The 17,697-nt window shown below is 37.2% G+C and overlaps 4 protein-coding genes across 5 annotated transcripts; 2 read left to right on the top strand and 2 right to left on the bottom strand.

The window, feature by feature from the left end:
- The first annotated feature begins 38 nt into the window (after nt 1–38).
- On the top strand, nt 39–4,114 carry LOC125220620. The gene is made up of 4 exons (XM_048122775.1): nt 39–52; nt 139–1,064; nt 1,158–2,366; nt 2,451–4,114. The coding sequence occupies exons 1-4, from the start codon at nt 39–41 to the stop codon at nt 4,112–4,114; spliced, it is 3,813 nt and encodes a 1,270-aa protein (XP_047978732.1).
- A 533-nt stretch (nt 4,115–4,647) lies between these two features.
- Nucleotides 4,648–7,518, top strand: LOC125222450. The gene is made up of 4 exons (XM_048125072.1): nt 4,648–4,796; nt 5,768–5,984; nt 6,702–6,969; nt 7,082–7,518. Exons 2-4 carry the CDS (start codon nt 5,816–5,818, stop codon nt 7,392–7,394), a joined length of 750 nt encoding a protein of 249 aa, XP_047981029.1. The 5' UTR covers nt 4,648–4,796; nt 5,768–5,815; the 3' UTR covers nt 7,395–7,518.
- Nucleotides 7,519–7,742: 224 nt separating this feature from the next.
- On the bottom strand, nt 7,743–8,333 carry LOC125222451 (histone H3.2). The gene has a single exon (XM_048125073.1). The coding sequence runs from the start codon at nt 8,275–8,277 to the stop codon at nt 7,867–7,869; it is 411 nt and encodes a 136-aa protein (XP_047981030.1). The 5' UTR covers nt 8,278–8,333; the 3' UTR covers nt 7,743–7,866.
- Nucleotides 8,334–12,568: 4,235 nt separating this feature from the next.
- On the bottom strand, nt 12,569–15,785 carry LOC125222449 (DUF21 domain-containing protein At4g33700-like). Of its 2 annotated transcripts, XM_048125070.1 has the most exons (11): nt 15,484–15,785; nt 15,299–15,375; nt 15,126–15,209; nt 14,893–15,006; nt 14,711–14,797; nt 14,498–14,637; nt 14,324–14,411; nt 13,808–13,881; nt 13,214–13,341; nt 12,867–13,120; nt 12,569–12,781 (listed from the first exon to the last, which is right to left on the bottom strand). In XM_048125070.1, exons 1-11 carry the CDS (start codon nt 15,659–15,661, stop codon nt 12,737–12,739), a joined length of 1,269 nt encoding a protein of 422 aa, XP_047981027.1. In that variant the 5' UTR covers nt 15,662–15,785; the 3' UTR covers nt 12,569–12,736. The 2 variants fall into 2 exon arrangements, 1 of the variants encoding a protein (XP_047981027.1); XR_007176563.1 differs by lacking the exon at nt 12,569–12,781 and having other exon boundaries at nt 12,980–13,120; nt 13,214–13,333.
- Nucleotides 15,786–17,697: the final 1,912 nt, after the last annotated feature.

Genomic DNA, 17,697 nt, shown 5'->3' with positions numbered 1-17,697 from the left:
TGTATATTTATGACACGGATAATGAGATCAATCATAGAATGAAGTCTGTGAGGTATGTATTTATATTTATATGATTTCAGTGTTAAAATTTAGTTGAATTTTTTATATTTAATTTTAATGTAGTTATTATCTTTGCAGGGAGAGAAATATTGTTAATGATCTTCACTCTGAGATTGTATGTGACTTACAATTTATGTTGGATGAGTATAATGTGCTGGTAAAGTCATTCCGTTTGGCTAAAGAAATGATCAATCAACAAAATCCATCAAATGTGAAATTGAGGTTGCTTGGTAAAAGAGGTAGGGATGGAAGGACTTATAACCTACCTTCTGTTTCTGAGGTAGCCATGCTTGTGGTTGGGGATTTTGACCACGCATTGGGTGATAGAGACATTATTGTTGAAAAACAGTCAGGGAATCTACAACGCATTAGTGAACTTCATCCTTCTTATCTTGCATTGCAATATCCGTTGTTGTTCCCTTATGGGGAGGATGGTTATACAGAATTCATAGGTTTTTCTGATTCTTCTACTTCCTCATCGACCAATAGAAAGAGAGTTAGCCCTAAAGAGTTTTTTTCGTACCGCATGCATGATAGAGTTGCTGAGTGTTCTATTATTTTGTATGCGAAGCGATTGTTTCAACAATTTATTGTGGACGCATACACTATGATTGAATCTGGACGATTGACGTTTGTTCGAACCCAACAAAAGAAATTGCGTGCTGAAATTTATAGCGGGTTGGAGGAGGCCGTTCTACGTGGTGAAACTGATAGTTCCAGACATGGGAAACGAGTTATCTTGCCTTCCAGTTTTGTTGGTGGTGCCCGGTATATGATTCAGAATTACCAAGATGCGATGGCTATATGTAGATGGATTGGATATCCAAATCTTTTTATAACATTTACGTGCAATCCTAAGTGGCCTGAGATTGGGAGGTTTGTTGGGCCTAGGGGTCTAAAATCAGATGACCGTCCTGATATCGTTAGTAGAATGTTTAAAGTGAAGTTGGATGGTTTCATAAGGGATGTTAAGAGTAAAAAAATATTTGGAGCCGTTAAAGCAGGTTCATTTGCATTTTTTTAAAGTTTTTTTAAACATGAATTTAAGTACTTTATTTTATAATTAAACCATATTCTTTTTATGTATTGTGATGCAGTTATTTACACCATTGAGTTTCAGAAACGTGGATTGCCCCATGCACATATTTTATTATTTTTAAGCAATGAGGATAAACAACCTCATCCTCGACGCATTGATGAAATTATATCTGCTGAAATTCCTGATCCATTGATTGATCCTTATTATTATGAGTGCGTCAAAGAACTTATGATGCATGGTCCGTGTGGTGTTGTTCGAAAATCATCCCCTTGCATGCGTGATGGACGTTGCACTAAGTATTATCCCAAGAAATTTGTTGCTGATACAATCTTTGATGACGATGGTTATCCCATTTATAGGCGTAGAGATAATGGTCTGGTTGTGTTGAAGGATGGTGTTTCTTTGGATAACAGATATGTTGTTCCTCACAATCGTTTTCTCCTTATGAAATATGGTGGTCATATTAATGTTGAGTGGTGCAATCAGTCCCGGTCAATCAAGTATTTGTTCAAATATGTACATAAGGGTTATGATAGGGTGACAACATCTTTTTTCCAATCTGGAGTTGATGGTGTTGAAAAAAATCTGGATGAAGTAAGTTTGTATTATGATTGTAGATATGTATCATCTTGTGAAGCTGCTTGGAGAATTTTTGGGTTTGAGATTCAATACAAGGATCCTTCAGTTGAACGGTTGAGTTTTCATCTTCCTAATGAACAACATATCATTTTTGATGAAGCCGATTCGTTGGATAATGTCCTGAATCGTAGGACAATTCATGAGAGTAAGTTCTTAGGTTGGATGGAGGCAAATAAGATATATTCTGAAGGGAGAAATTTGACATATGGCGAATTTCCAACCAAGTTTGTGTGGAAGAAAGATCATTGGCAACCTAGAAAACAACGTTATTCGATTGGGAGGTTGTTTTATGTTGCTCCTGGTTCTGGTGATATGTATTACTTGAGATGTTTGTTGAATGTCGTTAAGGGAGCTACATGCTATGAGGATCTTAGATTTGTTAATGGTGTTCAATATGATACATTTAGAGATGCATGCTTCGCTTTAGGATTGTTGGATGATGATAAGGAGTATATTGATGGAATTGTTGAGGCTTCTTTTTGGTCATCTGCCCATTCACTAAGATTGTTGTTTGTAAGTCTGTTGTCATCAGAATCTGTTTCTCGACCGGATGTTGTATGGCAAAAGTGTTGGAAACATTTATCCGATGATGTTGTTTATAACCAAAGAATATTAAGGAATCAACCAGGTAATTTTTAACTGAATATTTTTGTTGTATTTATTAAATATTTTTTATGTCGGCCTAATTACATACATATTTTCATTACTCCAGGTTTGGTGCTGAGTGATGATGAAATTCAGAATTTTGTGTTGGCGGATATTGAGAAATTGTTAATGAATGTTGGTAAAAGTTTGCGTGATTACCATGGTATGCCGTATCCAGAATCGCAGTATTTTGAAACATCTCAAAATACATTGATCAGCGATGAGTTGTGTTATGATCGTGAAGCTTTAGGAAGAGAACACTTGGAATTTCTTTCAAAGTTCACGGATGAGCAACTTCATGTTCATGATACGATAATGTCGTCTGTGAATTCGACTGAAGGAAGAATGTTTTTTGTTTATGGTTATGGAGGGACTGGAAAAACATTTATCTGGAGGTCTTTGTCAGCAGGGATTCGTTCGAAGGGAGGTATTGTGTTAAATGTGGCGTCCAGTGGCATAGCCTCTTTATTGTTACCTGGAGGTAGAACCGCCCACTCACGCTTTAAGATTCCTATCAATGTTAATGAAGATTCTATGTGCAATATAAAACAAGGTACGGATCTTGCCGAGCTTATCATAAGGTCGAAACTTATCATATGGGATGAAGCTCCGATGATTCATAAACATTGCATAGAAGCCGTTGATAGGACTTTTAGAGATATTCTTCGTGTGTTTAGTGAGTCCAGTATGGACAAACCGTTCGGTGGAAAAACTATAGTTTTTGGTGGTGATTTTAGACAAATATTACCTGTTGTTCCTAAAGGGAGTCGACAGAATGTTGTGAATGCCACCATTAACTCTTCATATCTTTGGAGTAATTGTACAGTGTTGAGGTTGACCAGAAACATGAGACTGTTGAGTGTTGAATCTTCTTTTGAAGCTTCTAAGTTGGAGGAGTTTTCATCTTGGGTTGCTTCTATAGGTGATGGAGTTGTTGGTGGTCCGAATGATGGTGAAGTCGTAATTGATCTTCCCTCTGACATTTTACTGTCTAATATTGGAGATCCTCTTAAAACCATTGTTGAGAACATATATCCTTCTTATATGGATCCTGAAGAGTTGAGCAATTGTTTGCATGATCGTGCTATACTTGCTCCCACGCTTGATGTTGTTGATGAGGTTAACCAGTTCATGATTTCGATGGATCAGTCTCAAGGTCGGGTATATTTGAGCTCTGATAGCATTTCAAATTCAGATTCCACATCGAATGGTTTAGCTGAGATACATTCAGTTGAATTTTTGAATAATTTGAAGTGTTCAGGTACCCCTAATCATGAATTGATGTTGAAAGTTGGAACTCCTGTAATGTTGTTAAGAAACATAGATCATTCTAATGGTTTGTGTAATGGCACCAGATTGATAATCACCCGGTTAGGTGATTATGTTTTGGAGGCCCGTGTCTTGGGGGGGCATAATATTGGTCATAGAGTTTTGATTCCGCGAATGTCATTGATACCGTCTGATCCAAGGCTACCTTTCAGATTCCAACGACGCCAATTTCCTTTGGCTGTATCATATGCAATGACCATTAACAAAAGTCAAGGCCAATCTCTGTCTCATGTTGGATTATTTTTGAAAAAACCGGTCTTTAGTCATGGACAACTTTATGTTGCTATATCTAGAGTCACAAGTCGTGAAGGTTTGAAGATTTTAGTGTGTGGGGATGAGAATGATAGTAGAAGTGATTCTACTCTTAATGTTGTTTACAAAGAAGTCTTTCAAAATGTATGAATTATTGGTGTTAGAGAGATGTTTGTAATGATTTTATCGAGAAGATGTTTGAATTCTATGTTGTGTTTTGTTTACTTTGGCATTTAGTATTTCTCAGTCTTTTTAATGTATATCCTGTTTTATTTCTATTTTTTTTCCACATGTTCTTTCGCTACAGTGGTTTGACAGACTTATAGATATATAAGTAAATGTATGATTTTTAAATCTTCATAATCTTATGAATATAAAATTTAAATAGTTTCTATTCTTGATTTGCAATAATTTTTTTTTTATATATAATTTTTTATTTTGATTTAATTTGTTTTAAATATATTTTCTTATTTTTTGAAAATTATTTGGCCCTTGCATAGCACGGGTGGTAATACTAGTACTATGAAATGGAGGGGTTGCTATATTTCCATGTGTTTGAGAATTTATTTATTTTAATAAATAAATAACGAAAGCTCCAAACCTTTTAACTATAAAAATAACACAGATAAGGAAATTATTTCAAAATGAGCTTTCCATATTAGATTAATTTAATCAAATTCAACAAATAAAAGTACATTATACAAACGCTAATTATCGAAAGAGAAAAAGAACCCTAGAATCGTGCTAGTACTCTTTCCTCTCTAGATTTCTCGAAGCTCAGCCCTTTTCTTCGTCGCGAGGTTTTTCGTCCAGCTTCTACTTCTCCATCAAGGTAATTCTCCTCCACTCTCTGTTATTTTGATCCATAAAGATGCCGGTGTTTCTCTTCTTCTTTTTATTTTCCTCATCTGCAAATTCGGGACATGAATGAATGATGGTACCCTTGACTACAGAGATTTGTAATTGGGTAACCTAATACACTCCGAATCTCGCGATCGATATTTGTAATTGGATACAGAGGGAGAGATTGAATTTACAGAACTCAAATTGTTTCAAACTTTGCTTGTAAAAATTGAAAACAACATCTATTTAAAATTGTTGAATTCGTTTCTGGGGCAGAGGAAACTCTGGGTTTAATGAAAATTAAGTTATTTGGGTGGATGAAAAGTTACTTATTTTAGGATGAAAAATTGAAATTCATTGAGAGCTTTTTTGCTGAAGTTAGAATAAAGGGGAGTTGTGGATTAGATGTTATGGGCAGAAAAATTGGGGAAGAATACTTTGTTTTAATATACTCCATTAAATATAGTGCATTATCACCACCGATTTCAGTTTGCAGCTTCTATCATCTGAGATACAGAGATAAATTGTCTATAGAGAGGAAGAGATAATGTATTTCTCAATCTCTGATATGAATTAGACTTAAAAATCTGTTCTTTCAGCTGAAAGTAGTTGGCAAGATATTGTGAATACAGTTTTTATACCTTACACCATCAAATCTCCTTTGAAGTTTCAACTGTAAAGAAGTTTTTTTTTTAAGTCATTTTCTTGATTCTGCCTGCTGCCTGGTCATGGTTGATTTGTAGTTGCAACATCTAAGGTTTGCAAGATTGAGATTGTCTCCAGATATGGAGAGGAATTTTTGTAGATGCATCAGTTTGAATTATGGGCATCTCTTTATTTTCTTTTACCTAGTCAAAGTGCACCCATCTGTGAAGTGCACGTCTTGGGCATGTAGATTTTGTATTCACCTGCCATCTTTGATAAGTGAGAATGCTCAAAATCTGCTTGTGCTATATGCAGGAATATCCTCTTTAGCTGCCTTAGTGAACATCCTTGTTGAGGTTCAATATGGATTTGGAGACGGAAAACAGAATAGCTGCCATTCTCTTAAAGCAGGCTGCAGAATTGCGCCGTGAGGCTCAGAAGGAAGGTGCACTTGCTTATCTTCGTGAGCCCACAGTTAGGTGCAGGCCAAATTCTCGTTTCTTGACTGCAACTGTTCGTGGAGTACAACAAGGTGAGTTTTGCTGCCTATTTTCTTGTTTGGTGTTGGGATGGGCTATAAATTATATGTGTGGGGGCTTCTCTTTCTTACTGTCTATAGTGGTTGTTGTTCTTTAGGTTTGTGCTTATATAGGTACTGAACTGTGATAACCACAATTCACGATGCTACTGAACAATAGCTTTTTTTTAGCTAAGCTGGAAAGTTGGGTGTTGTTGTCTTTTAAAAATAAATCTTTTTCTTGTTTTGTGTGAGATAACTATGAAGCACAAGTCCTAAATCTTTTTTAAGATTATTTACTGAATTGAAGCTAGACAGACAATATTTATTTAGATGCATTCAGAAATTATTTTCTGCTTTATATTTTACTCTGAATCAAGATCTGAGTACTGATTCAGCAAATATAACATACTAATGGAGACGATAAATCCTGTTTATTGGCCATTCAACTAAAGAATTCAAAATCACTTTTTCATGCTTAAGAAGTTTGTTTCATCTCCTGATGTTAGTTGCAGGACAGTTAATTGAACTTTCTCCTTTTCTCTTTCTTCTTTTTCTGGTTGTTGTGGGGAAAAACCTGAGTTGTGCTACTGTTGATGTATTGAGACTGCAAGTAGCTTTTTTTGAAAGTATGGGAATCTTCACCGAAACATAGTTGTCATTTTTAGCCAGTTCTTTTATCTCATGTATCTCAATAATATCCTAACTCCCGTTCGATATTTGGTGCTGCAGCTAATCGTGTAGTTGAAGTTAATGAGATGTGGCGACTAAGAGATAAGCAGCTCGAACTGGACAACAAGCTTAGAGGAATCAGAAGTGAGAGCAATAGTGGAAGGGGTCACAAGGACATTCGTGAGTCTCGCACTTGTACAAGTAGAGCCAGCGATGAAGTGGATAACAGTGCAAATTCTTCTCGCTCTTCAAAGAAAAGAGACCGTTTGGATCCATTGGAGGATGAAGGTCTTAAGGATGCTGAAATTGACCAATTTTTACACTCCAGGTTCGTTTGCTCATTCACGTTATATTCTGAATACAATTTCGTCGTTTTAGCAGCTTTCATGAGTAGATGGTAATCATCAGCCGTACTGATTGCATCATGTTTCGACCTATAGAATCAAGCGAGGCAGGGGTTCAGTTGGGTCGAGGATGGATGAAACCGGCCCTTACCTCCCCCTTAGCCCAGATTCTAAAAACAAGTTCGATAGCGATAATGAGACGATTCCATACAAAGCAAGAGTCGCACTTGGCCCAGAGAAGCCTTATTCCCTGAAATCCAGTGAATTGTCTTCGGATGATGAGCCACATCCACACAAGAACAAGAAAGCCTCGAGCAAACGCCATTCGAGGAAACACAAATCGAAGGAGGCGTCGAAAGACAAGAAGAAAAAGAAGAGAAAGGAAAAGAGAAGTAAACATCACAAGTGATCATGTAACAGTTTTCAAATGGAAATCAGATTATTCATCTATTTATCTATCTTTATATGGTTGCCATTTGTTGTATGTACATTAATTTAAATCTTTGTTAATCTGACTTCCGCCATTGATGAAATCTCTAGATTTGTCTTATGTTGGATTGCAACTAACAAGGATTAAATATGAATGGAATTTGGTATCCGTAAAAATAAATGAGATTTTTAAGTTAAAATGAATCAAAATAACAAATCAAACAAATCAAACTGAACAAAGGATCATATCCATCTTCAGATTGATTCATACTTGTGTTGAATTTTGATTGAAATAACAAGGATAGCTATGAATGAAATGAAATAGCAATGATTTCAAATAACATTGATATATTTATACGAGATCAAACGGCAGAACAAAGATGAAATCAACAGCAATAACATCAAAACAAACTACCTAACCCTGATTAACACCAACAGCACGATTAAAATGATTAGGCCCTCTCACCCCTAATCCTCCTAGCCAACTGGATATCCTTGGGCATAATCGTCACCCTCTTAGCGTGAATAGCGCACAGATTGGTATCCTCAAAGAGTCCGACAAGGTACGCCTCGGCCGCCTCCTGCAGCGCCGCGACGGCGGAGCTCTGGAACCTCAGATCCGTCTTGAAATCCTGCGCGATCTCACGCACGAGCCTCTGGAACGGGAGCTTGCGGATGAGCAGCTCCGTGGACTTCTGGTACTTGCGGATCTCACGGAGAGCGACGGTGCCGGGGCGGAAACGGTGGGGCTTCTTCACTCCGCCGGTGGCCGGGGCGGATTTCCTGGCGGCCTTGGTGGCCAGCTGCTTGCGCGGCGCCTTGCCGCCGGTGGATTTGCGGGCGGTCTGCTTGGTGCGAGCCATTTCTAGGGTTTGTGAGAGGGAAATGGAGATTTGAGATTGGGGATTTGGGGATGAAGAGGGAAAGGAATTTCAGTGGTGATTTATAGTGAAGTTTGTGTGAAATTTGAAGTGGCGGGAGGGAGGGAGAATTGGGGCGGTTGGATTTTGAAATTTTTGGTGGACGGCTGAGATTGTGTATTGAGATGGAAGGATGAGAAATGTGGATTGTCGGATGGGAGCTTATCAACGGTTGAGATTGAGAGTGGGGCGGATCGCGGATTGATGATGTGGGCAACCTGGATGCATTAGTAGAGTATTATCTCTATTAGTAATATCAACCAACTCAAAATATAATTTCACTTAAGTAAAATAGTTTTATTTATTTTATCTTAATATGTGAAAGTTATCAATATTTAATTATATCAATCACATTCTAATTTTTAACTTATCAATTTTGTGAATTTTATTATTGAAACTTTACTTTGGAATTGCGACGGAGAAAATAAATCAGATCAAGAAAATATTCCCGAGTCTAAGCATACTATGGTGGCAATATGAGGTGGTATGCCCCATCGATACTTCTTTGACATGTGGAACTCAAAAATGACTCACATTTTATATATGAAAACCTTCCAAGTTAGATTTAAACTACAACTACTATTAACATGTTGCATCGTGTCACGTTTGAGTCTTTTTCTAATACTAATATTAATATTTAATAACTTATAAAATGATATTCAAACTTACAATAATTTTATAATTAAGTCCTCAAATCAAATTAGATGATTTTTAATGTTTTACAAATTTAATATTCTACATTTCATTAAAACCTTAATTATGTCTTGATAGTATAATCATATTTGTCCTTTTAACTTTTTTTTCTCCTCACTTTATCTTGTCTTAATATTTAATATTTATTACTATTTGTAATGAAAAATAATAATTTATTAAAATTTAATTGAATCATATCCTAATTCCATCTTTCAAATAAAAAACCTATAAATGTGTTTGACTCCTCTCCATATAATTAATATCCGGTAAAATTGAGATATGATTCAATTAAATTTTAATGAATTATTAATTCAAATTATATAAATAATAATGAATATGATAAGAAAATTTGAGAGGGAAAAAATAAAGGAAAAATGTGATATTAATATCAATTGACAGATATAATTATGATTTTAATAAAATATTGCATATTAAATTCATAAAATATTAAAAATCATCTAATTTGATTTATTGGCATAATTATAAAATTGTTATAGGATTAGATAATATTTTTGTAATTTATTAGACAAAGACTCAAGCATGACAAGATGTAACATGTTAAGGTTGTATTCGGTTGCTTAAACTATAAATTAGTAGTTGGATCGGTTGAAATGGGCTTTCTATAAGACTAAATAAATATTGGAGAGAGATAATGGAGAACAAAAGAGAGATGCGGAGAGATAAAATAGTCGGAGGGTTGAAGCTCCGATGAATAGTCGGTATTGCAATGCAGAAAATTATATCATGTAGATGGGCAAACCACTGGCCTTTATTTGTATTGGGCCGACATAATTTCTAATATTAGCAATTGAACACGTTAAAGTTGTCAGCCAAATTATATCATGCTAATCTCTCCAATCGAATGCCGCCTAATAGTAGTTTAAATCTAATTTGGAAAGTATCCATATGCAAAATGTGAATCAATTTGAGTTCCACATGTCAAAGCAGTATTGGTGAGGCATACCACCTCATATTGCCATCATGGTAAGCCTAGACTAGAGAATATTTTCTCAAATCGAGACGATGATCTATTATATTTTTCAAAAAATAAAATGTATACGCAAACTAATGTTTTGTTTTTATTTTTTAATAATTCGCTAAAAAAGATTGCTTGAAGTGATATAAATTGAAATGATTTGGATAGAATTGTTGACTGAAAAACATGAAATGGAATAATGCAATTGCTAAAAATTGTATTGTAGACGAATTTTAAAGTTGGGATATAAAATTAGGGATGGATTCGATCGATTAGCTCTTAATCAAATTTGAACCACTATAATATAGCATTGCATTGCCTATGACTGAATTTTACTCACTACTTACTTTCACTTAAAACTAACTTTTCATTATTAAGTAAAAAGTTGCTCCTACTTTACATATATATGTAATGACTAGTTTATTAAATAAATACCTACATATCACGTATACAATTAACTAGTAGCTTAGTACATATACGATAGACGACATAAAATGCTATTTTGAATAATACAGATCACATGAAATATCATTAAACATTTAAACACAATAAACATTGATCAATTAGTGACACCGATACCTTAGATCATCTCCAATGGCGGCTAGCGGGCCGGCTAGCCGCTCCGCGCGCGCTAGCCGATCATTGGGACCAGCGAGCGCGAAATCGGCTAGCCCACGCCGCTCCGTTGACCGCCATTGTATGGTCCCGATCGCTAGGCTAGCGATCGGCCAGCCCCCCTCATTTTTTTTAAAATTTTCGAAACTCTATATATGCGCGATTTTAACGTTATTTTCATTTGCACCACTTGTTTTAACGAGTTTCTCTCTCTCTCTTAATTTATGTACAAGAGCAATATCGCGAAATGAGTGATGCGGGTGGCAGCGGCGTGGATGGTAGTGGTGATGATGCTGAGGAGTTCAACCGACGATTTAACGAAGAGTTGGCGGCCTATACGTCCCGCGAGATAAATTGGCTGATACAAAGGGCCTTGCAGCCGCAGCAGCCGGCGGTACCTTGACCCATTGTCCACCACCGAAATGTGGTTGATCGGGATCACGTCGCTGCACATCAGCGGCTATATGACGACTACTTCGCTCCGGAGCCGCAGTTTGGGGCCAATCATTTCATGCGGCGTTTTAGGATGAAGAGGCCACTGTTTATGCGTATCGCTGACGCTTTAGAGCTTCGATATATGTGTTTCCGGTTCAGGTATGATGCGGCTGGCGAGTCTGGCCACACACCTATACAAAAGTGCACTGCGGCAATCAGGCAGTTGGCATGCGAAGGCTCGGCAGACATGTGGGACGGGTACTTCCACATCGGTGAGACGACTGCCCTAGATTGTCTGAAGTATTTCCGTCATTGAAATATTCCTTGAGCAGTATCTTCGAAGCCCTACCCCCGAAGACTGTCAGGATCTGATGCAGATGCACGGGGAGAAGCATGGGTTCCCGGGGATGTTGGGCAGCATAGACTGTATGCATTGGGAGTGGAAGAACTGTCCCACCGCCTGGAAATGGTTCTACACGACCGGCTACAAGGGAAAGAATCCCACGATGATCCTCGAGGCCGTAGCCTGATTACCGGCTGTGGATTTGGCATGCGTATTTTGGGGGAGCTGGGTCGAACAACGACCGCAACGTCCTCAACTCGTCGACCCTTTTCAACGAGTAGTGTCAGGTCGTCGGTCCGACCATCAGTTTTGTCGCCAACGACAACCGGCATGATATGGGCTACTACTAGGCGGATGAGATATACCCTAGGTGGCCCGTCTTTGTGAAGACGATCAGATGCGTAGCTGATGAAAGGAAGGCCTACTTTGCGGAACGGCAGGAGTCGGCGCGCAAGGACGTGGAGCGGGCATTTGGTGTGCTCCGGTCTCGATGGGCGGCAGTTAGGGGTCCAACGCGTTTGTGGCATGTCGACTGCATTGCTGATATAATGTATACTTGTATTATCATGCACAACATGAAAGTCGAAGATGAAGGTGTACAACTGACTAGTTGGGCCAATGACGATGCTGATGCAGCCGGTCCAAGCCACGACATGGCCACCCCCAACGTACGAATGGGGGTACCTCACGATGAAGCCGACCGCCTCAAGGCACATACCGACATGCGCCAAGTGGATGCTCATATTCAACTCCAAAAGGATTTAATTGAAGAGTTGTGGGCGCGGAAGATTGCACAACGATAGATTTTTTTTTAATTATGTCATTTTTTAGGATGTACTTTTTCTATTTAAATAAAATTATTGCATTTTCCCGTATCTGTGTCGTAAATTTAATTCTGTAATTTGCGTGATTGTAATTTATTTGTTTTTCATAATTTTGTTGGTCTATGGCTAGACTATTGCTTGTCCAGATTTTTGTCCTGATATATGACAGGCAGTTTCTAGTCCTAGATAATGTGGCAGGAGGAGTTTTTTGGCTAAGCTATTGCTGGCGTATGGCCATTGGAGATGCTCTTATAAACATTTTTCCTATTAAACGTGTAGTCCATATATATATTAGATAAAATTACATATAATCACGACGTGCCATTATTATATGTGGCACGATTCACCTTGATTTTTTCAATCGAATTTCATTAATCAATGAATAATTCTTTCAATTTCTTACATATATTCAACCAAAACTAATACTCCATACGAAAAAAGTCACAACAACATTTTCAACGTAGTATCAATGTTGCATATCTAGCTCTCGCATATAATTACGCTATGTATATATGGTCACGACTCATCGACATGGTGATCCGTTTCATCGAATATCTCTTCCTGCAAGAAGCAATCCACCAAATAATGTAAGAGAAAGTGAAAATTAAGGGTTATGGATAAGCACATTATAATGTATTAACTTCACCTGCAGAAGCTCTTCTATCACATCTTCCATGGTAATAATCCCTACTGCCTCTTCTTCTTCGGGGAGCTTCGGCAGCGGACTTCCATCCATTTGCAGAATGTCCGCATACATGTTTTTGGTCCATTTCTTGGCCCTAGATGGGTTTTTGAAAGAATCGTTTCCATTGTTTGGGAAACTCTTCCATTTCTGTAGGGGTCTCTTTGTCTTCACAGTTTTTTCACCGTCCACGTCTATCCTCACATCCTTGGTTGGATCTACAGGGTGTAATAATAAGTGGTTAAGTTTTTTGTAACTGCATTGACATTTATCTTACAACTAGAAACCAACACGGATTGCATGTGACTTACTATCTAGTGGCGCCTGGCTAGCAGGCTTGTCGGTTGTATTGGTATACTGCTTTACGACTACAGCCATGTGACTGTGACCCTTCTGGAATTCATTCAAGATGTCATATAGTGGCAAGGTTTCTGCAACCCTTAAGAGGAAGTAGAGGTATTAGCACATTTTCCATATGTCAAAACTAATCGGGAGGCGTTCACTTTTGGTGCAAATTTAAGTTCAAATCCAGCTGGTATGGGGTAGATTCTATCGATTCGAGCTACACCTCATCAAATGATAAATGTGCAACTATCAAGTATCAAGACTTGGATTGTTTAGTTCACTCTACATATTAGGCCACATATATGTTCACCAACAATTAAACAACAATAGAAGAATGCCTAAGGCTCGAGCTGGAGCGTTAAACAGAAATAGCCAGGTAAAGTAAGTGCATAAGTAAGAATAGCTGCACATGTATCCAGTTGCTAGCTCATATGACTAACAACGAGCAGTATTCTGATGATAATCGTCTTAATGAAGCATAGAAATAACTAATTTCTGGTAACACATTCAAGGCCTCATTTGTGGATAAAAGTTTTGGAGTTTCAGTGTTTCAAACGTACCTTGGAATTCTGCGAATTGTGACACTTTTTACTGGTACTGTATCTTCTGGATGAATGGTTAACAAGTTTTTTACCTGGAAGGACATAGGTAAACAAGAAAAGTTGGAGGTACTGCATATTAAGCTCTCTAGTAAAAATTAAAAAACAATGTAGATAAAACTATATATGCAGATGCCGTGTGAAAAAGAATGTGATAGCTGAGGTAATCTGATGAGAATTCTCATAAAAGTAGGTGAGTATGTGAAATACTATAAAAGTCCCATTACTAGTTTACATTTGTTACTACTTCATGTTTTATGACTTGCTCATTTACTGATTCTCCTCTCATATCTGGAATATTGACTGAGGATCACTAAATATTGGGATCCCACTACGTAAGAAAAAAGCTTATCTAAAGAATTTAAAATTACAGATCCTAGTCAATGCCCTGATTGCTTAGTTTGTGGAATATTAACATAATAATGCATCCAAATTCATAAGAACTTATAATCTGAAACCAAAATACAAAACATGTACCAGAACAAGCCCGATGATATTTGTAGGTTGCTCGTAATAGACAGGCACTCTGCTATGCCCTTTCTCCAAGATGAGATTCATCATAGTCCTACAACAGAGGAAGAATAACACGATTTCACAACACATATAATGATCAAAGGAACTAAGTTGTTGAGTCCCAAATCATCCATATACCTATCAAGCTTGGCATTAATGTCGATTGAAAAGATGTCCGATATCGGGGTCATGGCATCACTAGCAGTTTTGTCACTGAGTTCAAGCGCCCCAGCAATAATTGTTGTCTCATCATGTGTCAGCTCTCCACCTTTACCAGCCTACACACACCACCAATTAGAGCAACATCTGATGGAAATTACACAGCCAAAGCATTAACATACATGTCCTTACCTCATTGCCATGAAAATTAACAAGTGTTTTCAGCTCAGCGCGTCGAAACAAAGTTCTATGGCCATCACCAAGCAAGAAGTCCAACAACTTCAAAAAGAAAAATACAGATTATAAAAAAGTGTAAAAACTTATGAAAATCAAATATACTCCACATAGGAGAGTGAAGAAGAGGGAAATGCTACCTTGCTTATGGGATATGCAAGAGGAAAGCAAATCCAAACAAGAACATGAACGGCTGGGGCAACAGTTGCTCCAATAGCAAGCCCATGCCTAGTGCAAACGGATTGTGGTATAATCTGAGATAAATTAGGTATCAATCATTAGATTATCAGACTCTTACATAATTTAATCGCAAAAGGTAAAGTAATTAGCAATCACACGAGCTTCTTCAATAGTTTAATCGAAAAAGCCCTACCTCACCAAACAGAAGAATCAGAGTGACGGATACAAGAATCGCAACCCAAGCCGAAACGATGCCGTCGAGGAAAATAGGAAGCGTCTGATTTCACAAAAAACACCTAACACCGTTAATCTCAGATTATTGAATTCCGCATCATAATAAACAGAGAAGAGAAATTACTACTCTACCTCCATAGCTGCGGCATTGCAAATCAGTAAAGTGCAGAGCAATAAGTGCTGGTTTTTCACAACCGGAAGTATCTTCGCTGCAAATAACAACACAAAATCGATGAAATTCCATCTCCCGACTGAAATTTTTTCCGAATTTGTGCTTCAATTTCTGCCTAATTAGAGTGATAATAAAAAAGACGCACCGGCGTATATCTGGTCCCTTGGAGTTCCAGACTTGGCGAGGACTTCGAGATCGACGAGGCTGAGGGACATGAGGCCGAGAGTGAGCCCCGACATGAGCCCTGCGAACAGCACCAGAAGCACGATCACGGCAATGTGAATGAAGAATTCCGCCTCGCAGCAGGTGTACTCCACCCCCATTCACCGAATTTCTGGATTCTGCCTGTGTAAAATGGAGGAGATTGGTGAAGAAGAGAATGGACTGGACTGAAATTTTATTTATTTATTTTTATTTTTTAGAATTGGAGAATGGATTGGATTGGATTGTGCTTCTTCAATTGGTGCTGATTCTCTACTCTTCTATATACTGGAAGAATGTGGTCCACGTGTCATTTTCTCATTATTTCTGATTTGTCTTTTACTATCAATAATTTTGTAGTACAACTATTTCAATTAATTTTAGTGATTTGTTTCCTGCCAAAATTTTATTTCCACAATTTATTTTATTTATACCACATTTTTGTTGAATGAAAAGAAAATAATTTCAATCCAAATTTAGACTATAACAGAAAATTGATTAAAGAGTTACGTACGTAATTAGAAACACGATTATTATCAGCCATAAAGTTACAGTTATACGGGAATGGGGCCCCACAGATCACAATCACTATTGCAACTAGGAAATTAATTTAAAAGGAACTTTATTTAATTTGTGGGGCAATATTTCGCAAAGGCCAGCTAAATCTCCACGGACAAACTTACATTCATATTTAATACCAGCAATAATTTGTCTGAGTCAAGTAAAATTACATTTAATACTACTATCATAGTGAAAAAACGTATTCTCGAAGATATCATGCTAAAATTAAAATATCTTGAATTTATATGACGTCACAAAGGTAACCTTATTTATTGTGATTTCTAATTTCAAATTCCATAAGGTAATAATTTATTTTTGAGTTACTTATTCAAAACTAACGTAAATTTTGATTATTTGGCGACTTTTAGCCTACTAAATAATATATGGCCACAAATACTCCTATAACAAACTTCTCATCATTGCATTTGCATACACCGCCAAAATTGATTTAATTTATAAAATAAAATAATAATGACATCACACATTCATGATAATTTATGTTGAAATGGATGCGATGAAGGGAAAACGTTTTATATGCGGCACTTAGGTAAAAGTCTAACTCGAGTTAACTAATAATCATTAGGTCAAAATTGGGGCTATTTTTTTATTTTTTAATAATAGTAACCTTTTAATTTCACCAAGAGGGTCTTATAGTCAATGTTATAGCTATTCTCTCTTATAACTTATTATAATATGATTATTTGTCTACTTTTGGTATTAATGGATTTTTGAATTATTTACTTAAGTGCCAAATTTTTCTAAAAAATATTCACTAGATACTAAAAATAACTAACATTTCACCTAAGATCATCATAAATAGTTGCTGTTTTTAATTATTGGATTTCAAATAATTTCGCTACAATCGATTCGAAGTATTGCATGACATAATAAGATTAAGATGCTACCATCGAATCACAAATATTTGGGCGCATGTGATTCGAATAATACATGCGTGATGACATATTATTATTGACCATTAATAATGACACTTTACATTATGGCACAACTTTCATCCACGCAACCGCTTATTTTAAATTAATAGCTTAAGTTAGGCTCACAGCATCTCCAATGCAAATAGGCCAGCCATACGCCAGCCACTCTCTCTCCCTGCCATGTCAGCAGCACTAAAAATCCACCTATCACATCAGATTTAAGCCAGCCATAGGCCAACCGCAATAAAAATAATTCAAAATATATTATATTTACGAATTAAAATTACGATTAAATTACGGAATTAAATTTACGACACATATACGGGAAAATTAATCCATTCCATTCAAAAAAAGTACAAAGATTTAAAAAAAAAGTACATGATTTTTTTTTTTAAAAAAAAAGGGCTTCCACACACGAGCCCCGCCACTCTCTACTCCTCGCCGCCACCGCTGCCGCCACCCGTGGTATCTGAGCCCACGTCGGAACCCCCTAGCCGTGCCATCGCGACATCCAAATCAACCCGCATGCTCTCGAGCATCGAGTGAAGAAACATCTTCTCCGTGGGGTCAGTGGCGGTCCTCCAATCTTGGAAGACCTTGTACATCCGATCCCGCGTTTGGTTACGCGAATGGAGAGTGTACTCGAGTGGGGCGGGTGGGAGGGC

This window comes from Salvia hispanica, chromosome 4, assembly GCF_023119035.1.
Source record: "Salvia hispanica cultivar TCC Black 2014 chromosome 4, UniMelb_Shisp_WGS_1.0, whole genome shotgun sequence".
NCBI classification, from domain to species: Eukaryota; Viridiplantae; Streptophyta; class Magnoliopsida; order Lamiales; family Lamiaceae; genus Salvia; species Salvia hispanica.
This window is presented reverse-complemented; position numbering and strand designations above follow the sequence as displayed.

What these genes read in the sequence shown, in the direction of transcription:
- LOC125220620 (XM_048122775.1), top strand. An exon ending in ATTTGGAGCCGTTAAAGCAG is followed by an intron (nt 1,065 to 1,157) that starts GTTCATTTGCAT and finishes ATTGTGATGCAG; the next exon opens with TTATTTACACCATTGAGTTT. An exon ending in AATATTAAGGAATCAACCAG is followed by an intron (nt 2,367 to 2,450) that starts GTAATTTTTAAC and finishes TCATTACTCCAG; the next exon opens with GTTTGGTGCTGAGTGATGAT.
- LOC125222450 (XM_048125072.1), top strand. Translation starts at nt 5,816, where the DNA reads ATGGATTTGGAGACGGAAAACAGAATAGCTGCCATTCTCTTAAAGCAG. An exon ending in TGTTCGTGGAGTACAACAAG is followed by an intron (nt 5,985 to 6,701) that starts GTGAGTTTTGCT and finishes TTGGTGCTGCAG; the next exon opens with CTAATCGTGTAGTTGAAGTT. An exon ending in GACCAATTTTTACACTCCAG is followed by an intron (nt 6,970 to 7,081) that starts GTTCGTTTGCTC and finishes TTCGACCTATAG; the next exon opens with AATCAAGCGAGGCAGGGGTT.
- LOC125222451 (XM_048125073.1), bottom strand. Translation starts at nt 8,277, where the DNA reads ATGGCTCGCACCAAGCAGACCGCCCGCAAATCCACCGGCGGCAAGGCG.
- LOC125222449 (XM_048125070.1), bottom strand. Translation starts at nt 15,661, where the DNA reads ATGGGGGTGGAGTACACCTGCTGCGAGGCGGAATTCTTCATTCACATT. An exon ending in TGATTCTTCTGTTTGGTGAG is followed by an intron (nt 15,007 to 15,125) that starts GTAGGGCTTTTT and finishes AATTTATCTCAG; the next exon opens with ATTATACCACAATCCGTTTG. An exon ending in TGATAGAAGAGCTTCTGCAG is followed by an intron (nt 12,782 to 12,866) that starts GTGAAGTTAATA and finishes TGCTTCTTGCAG; the next exon opens with GAAGAGATATTCGATGAAAC.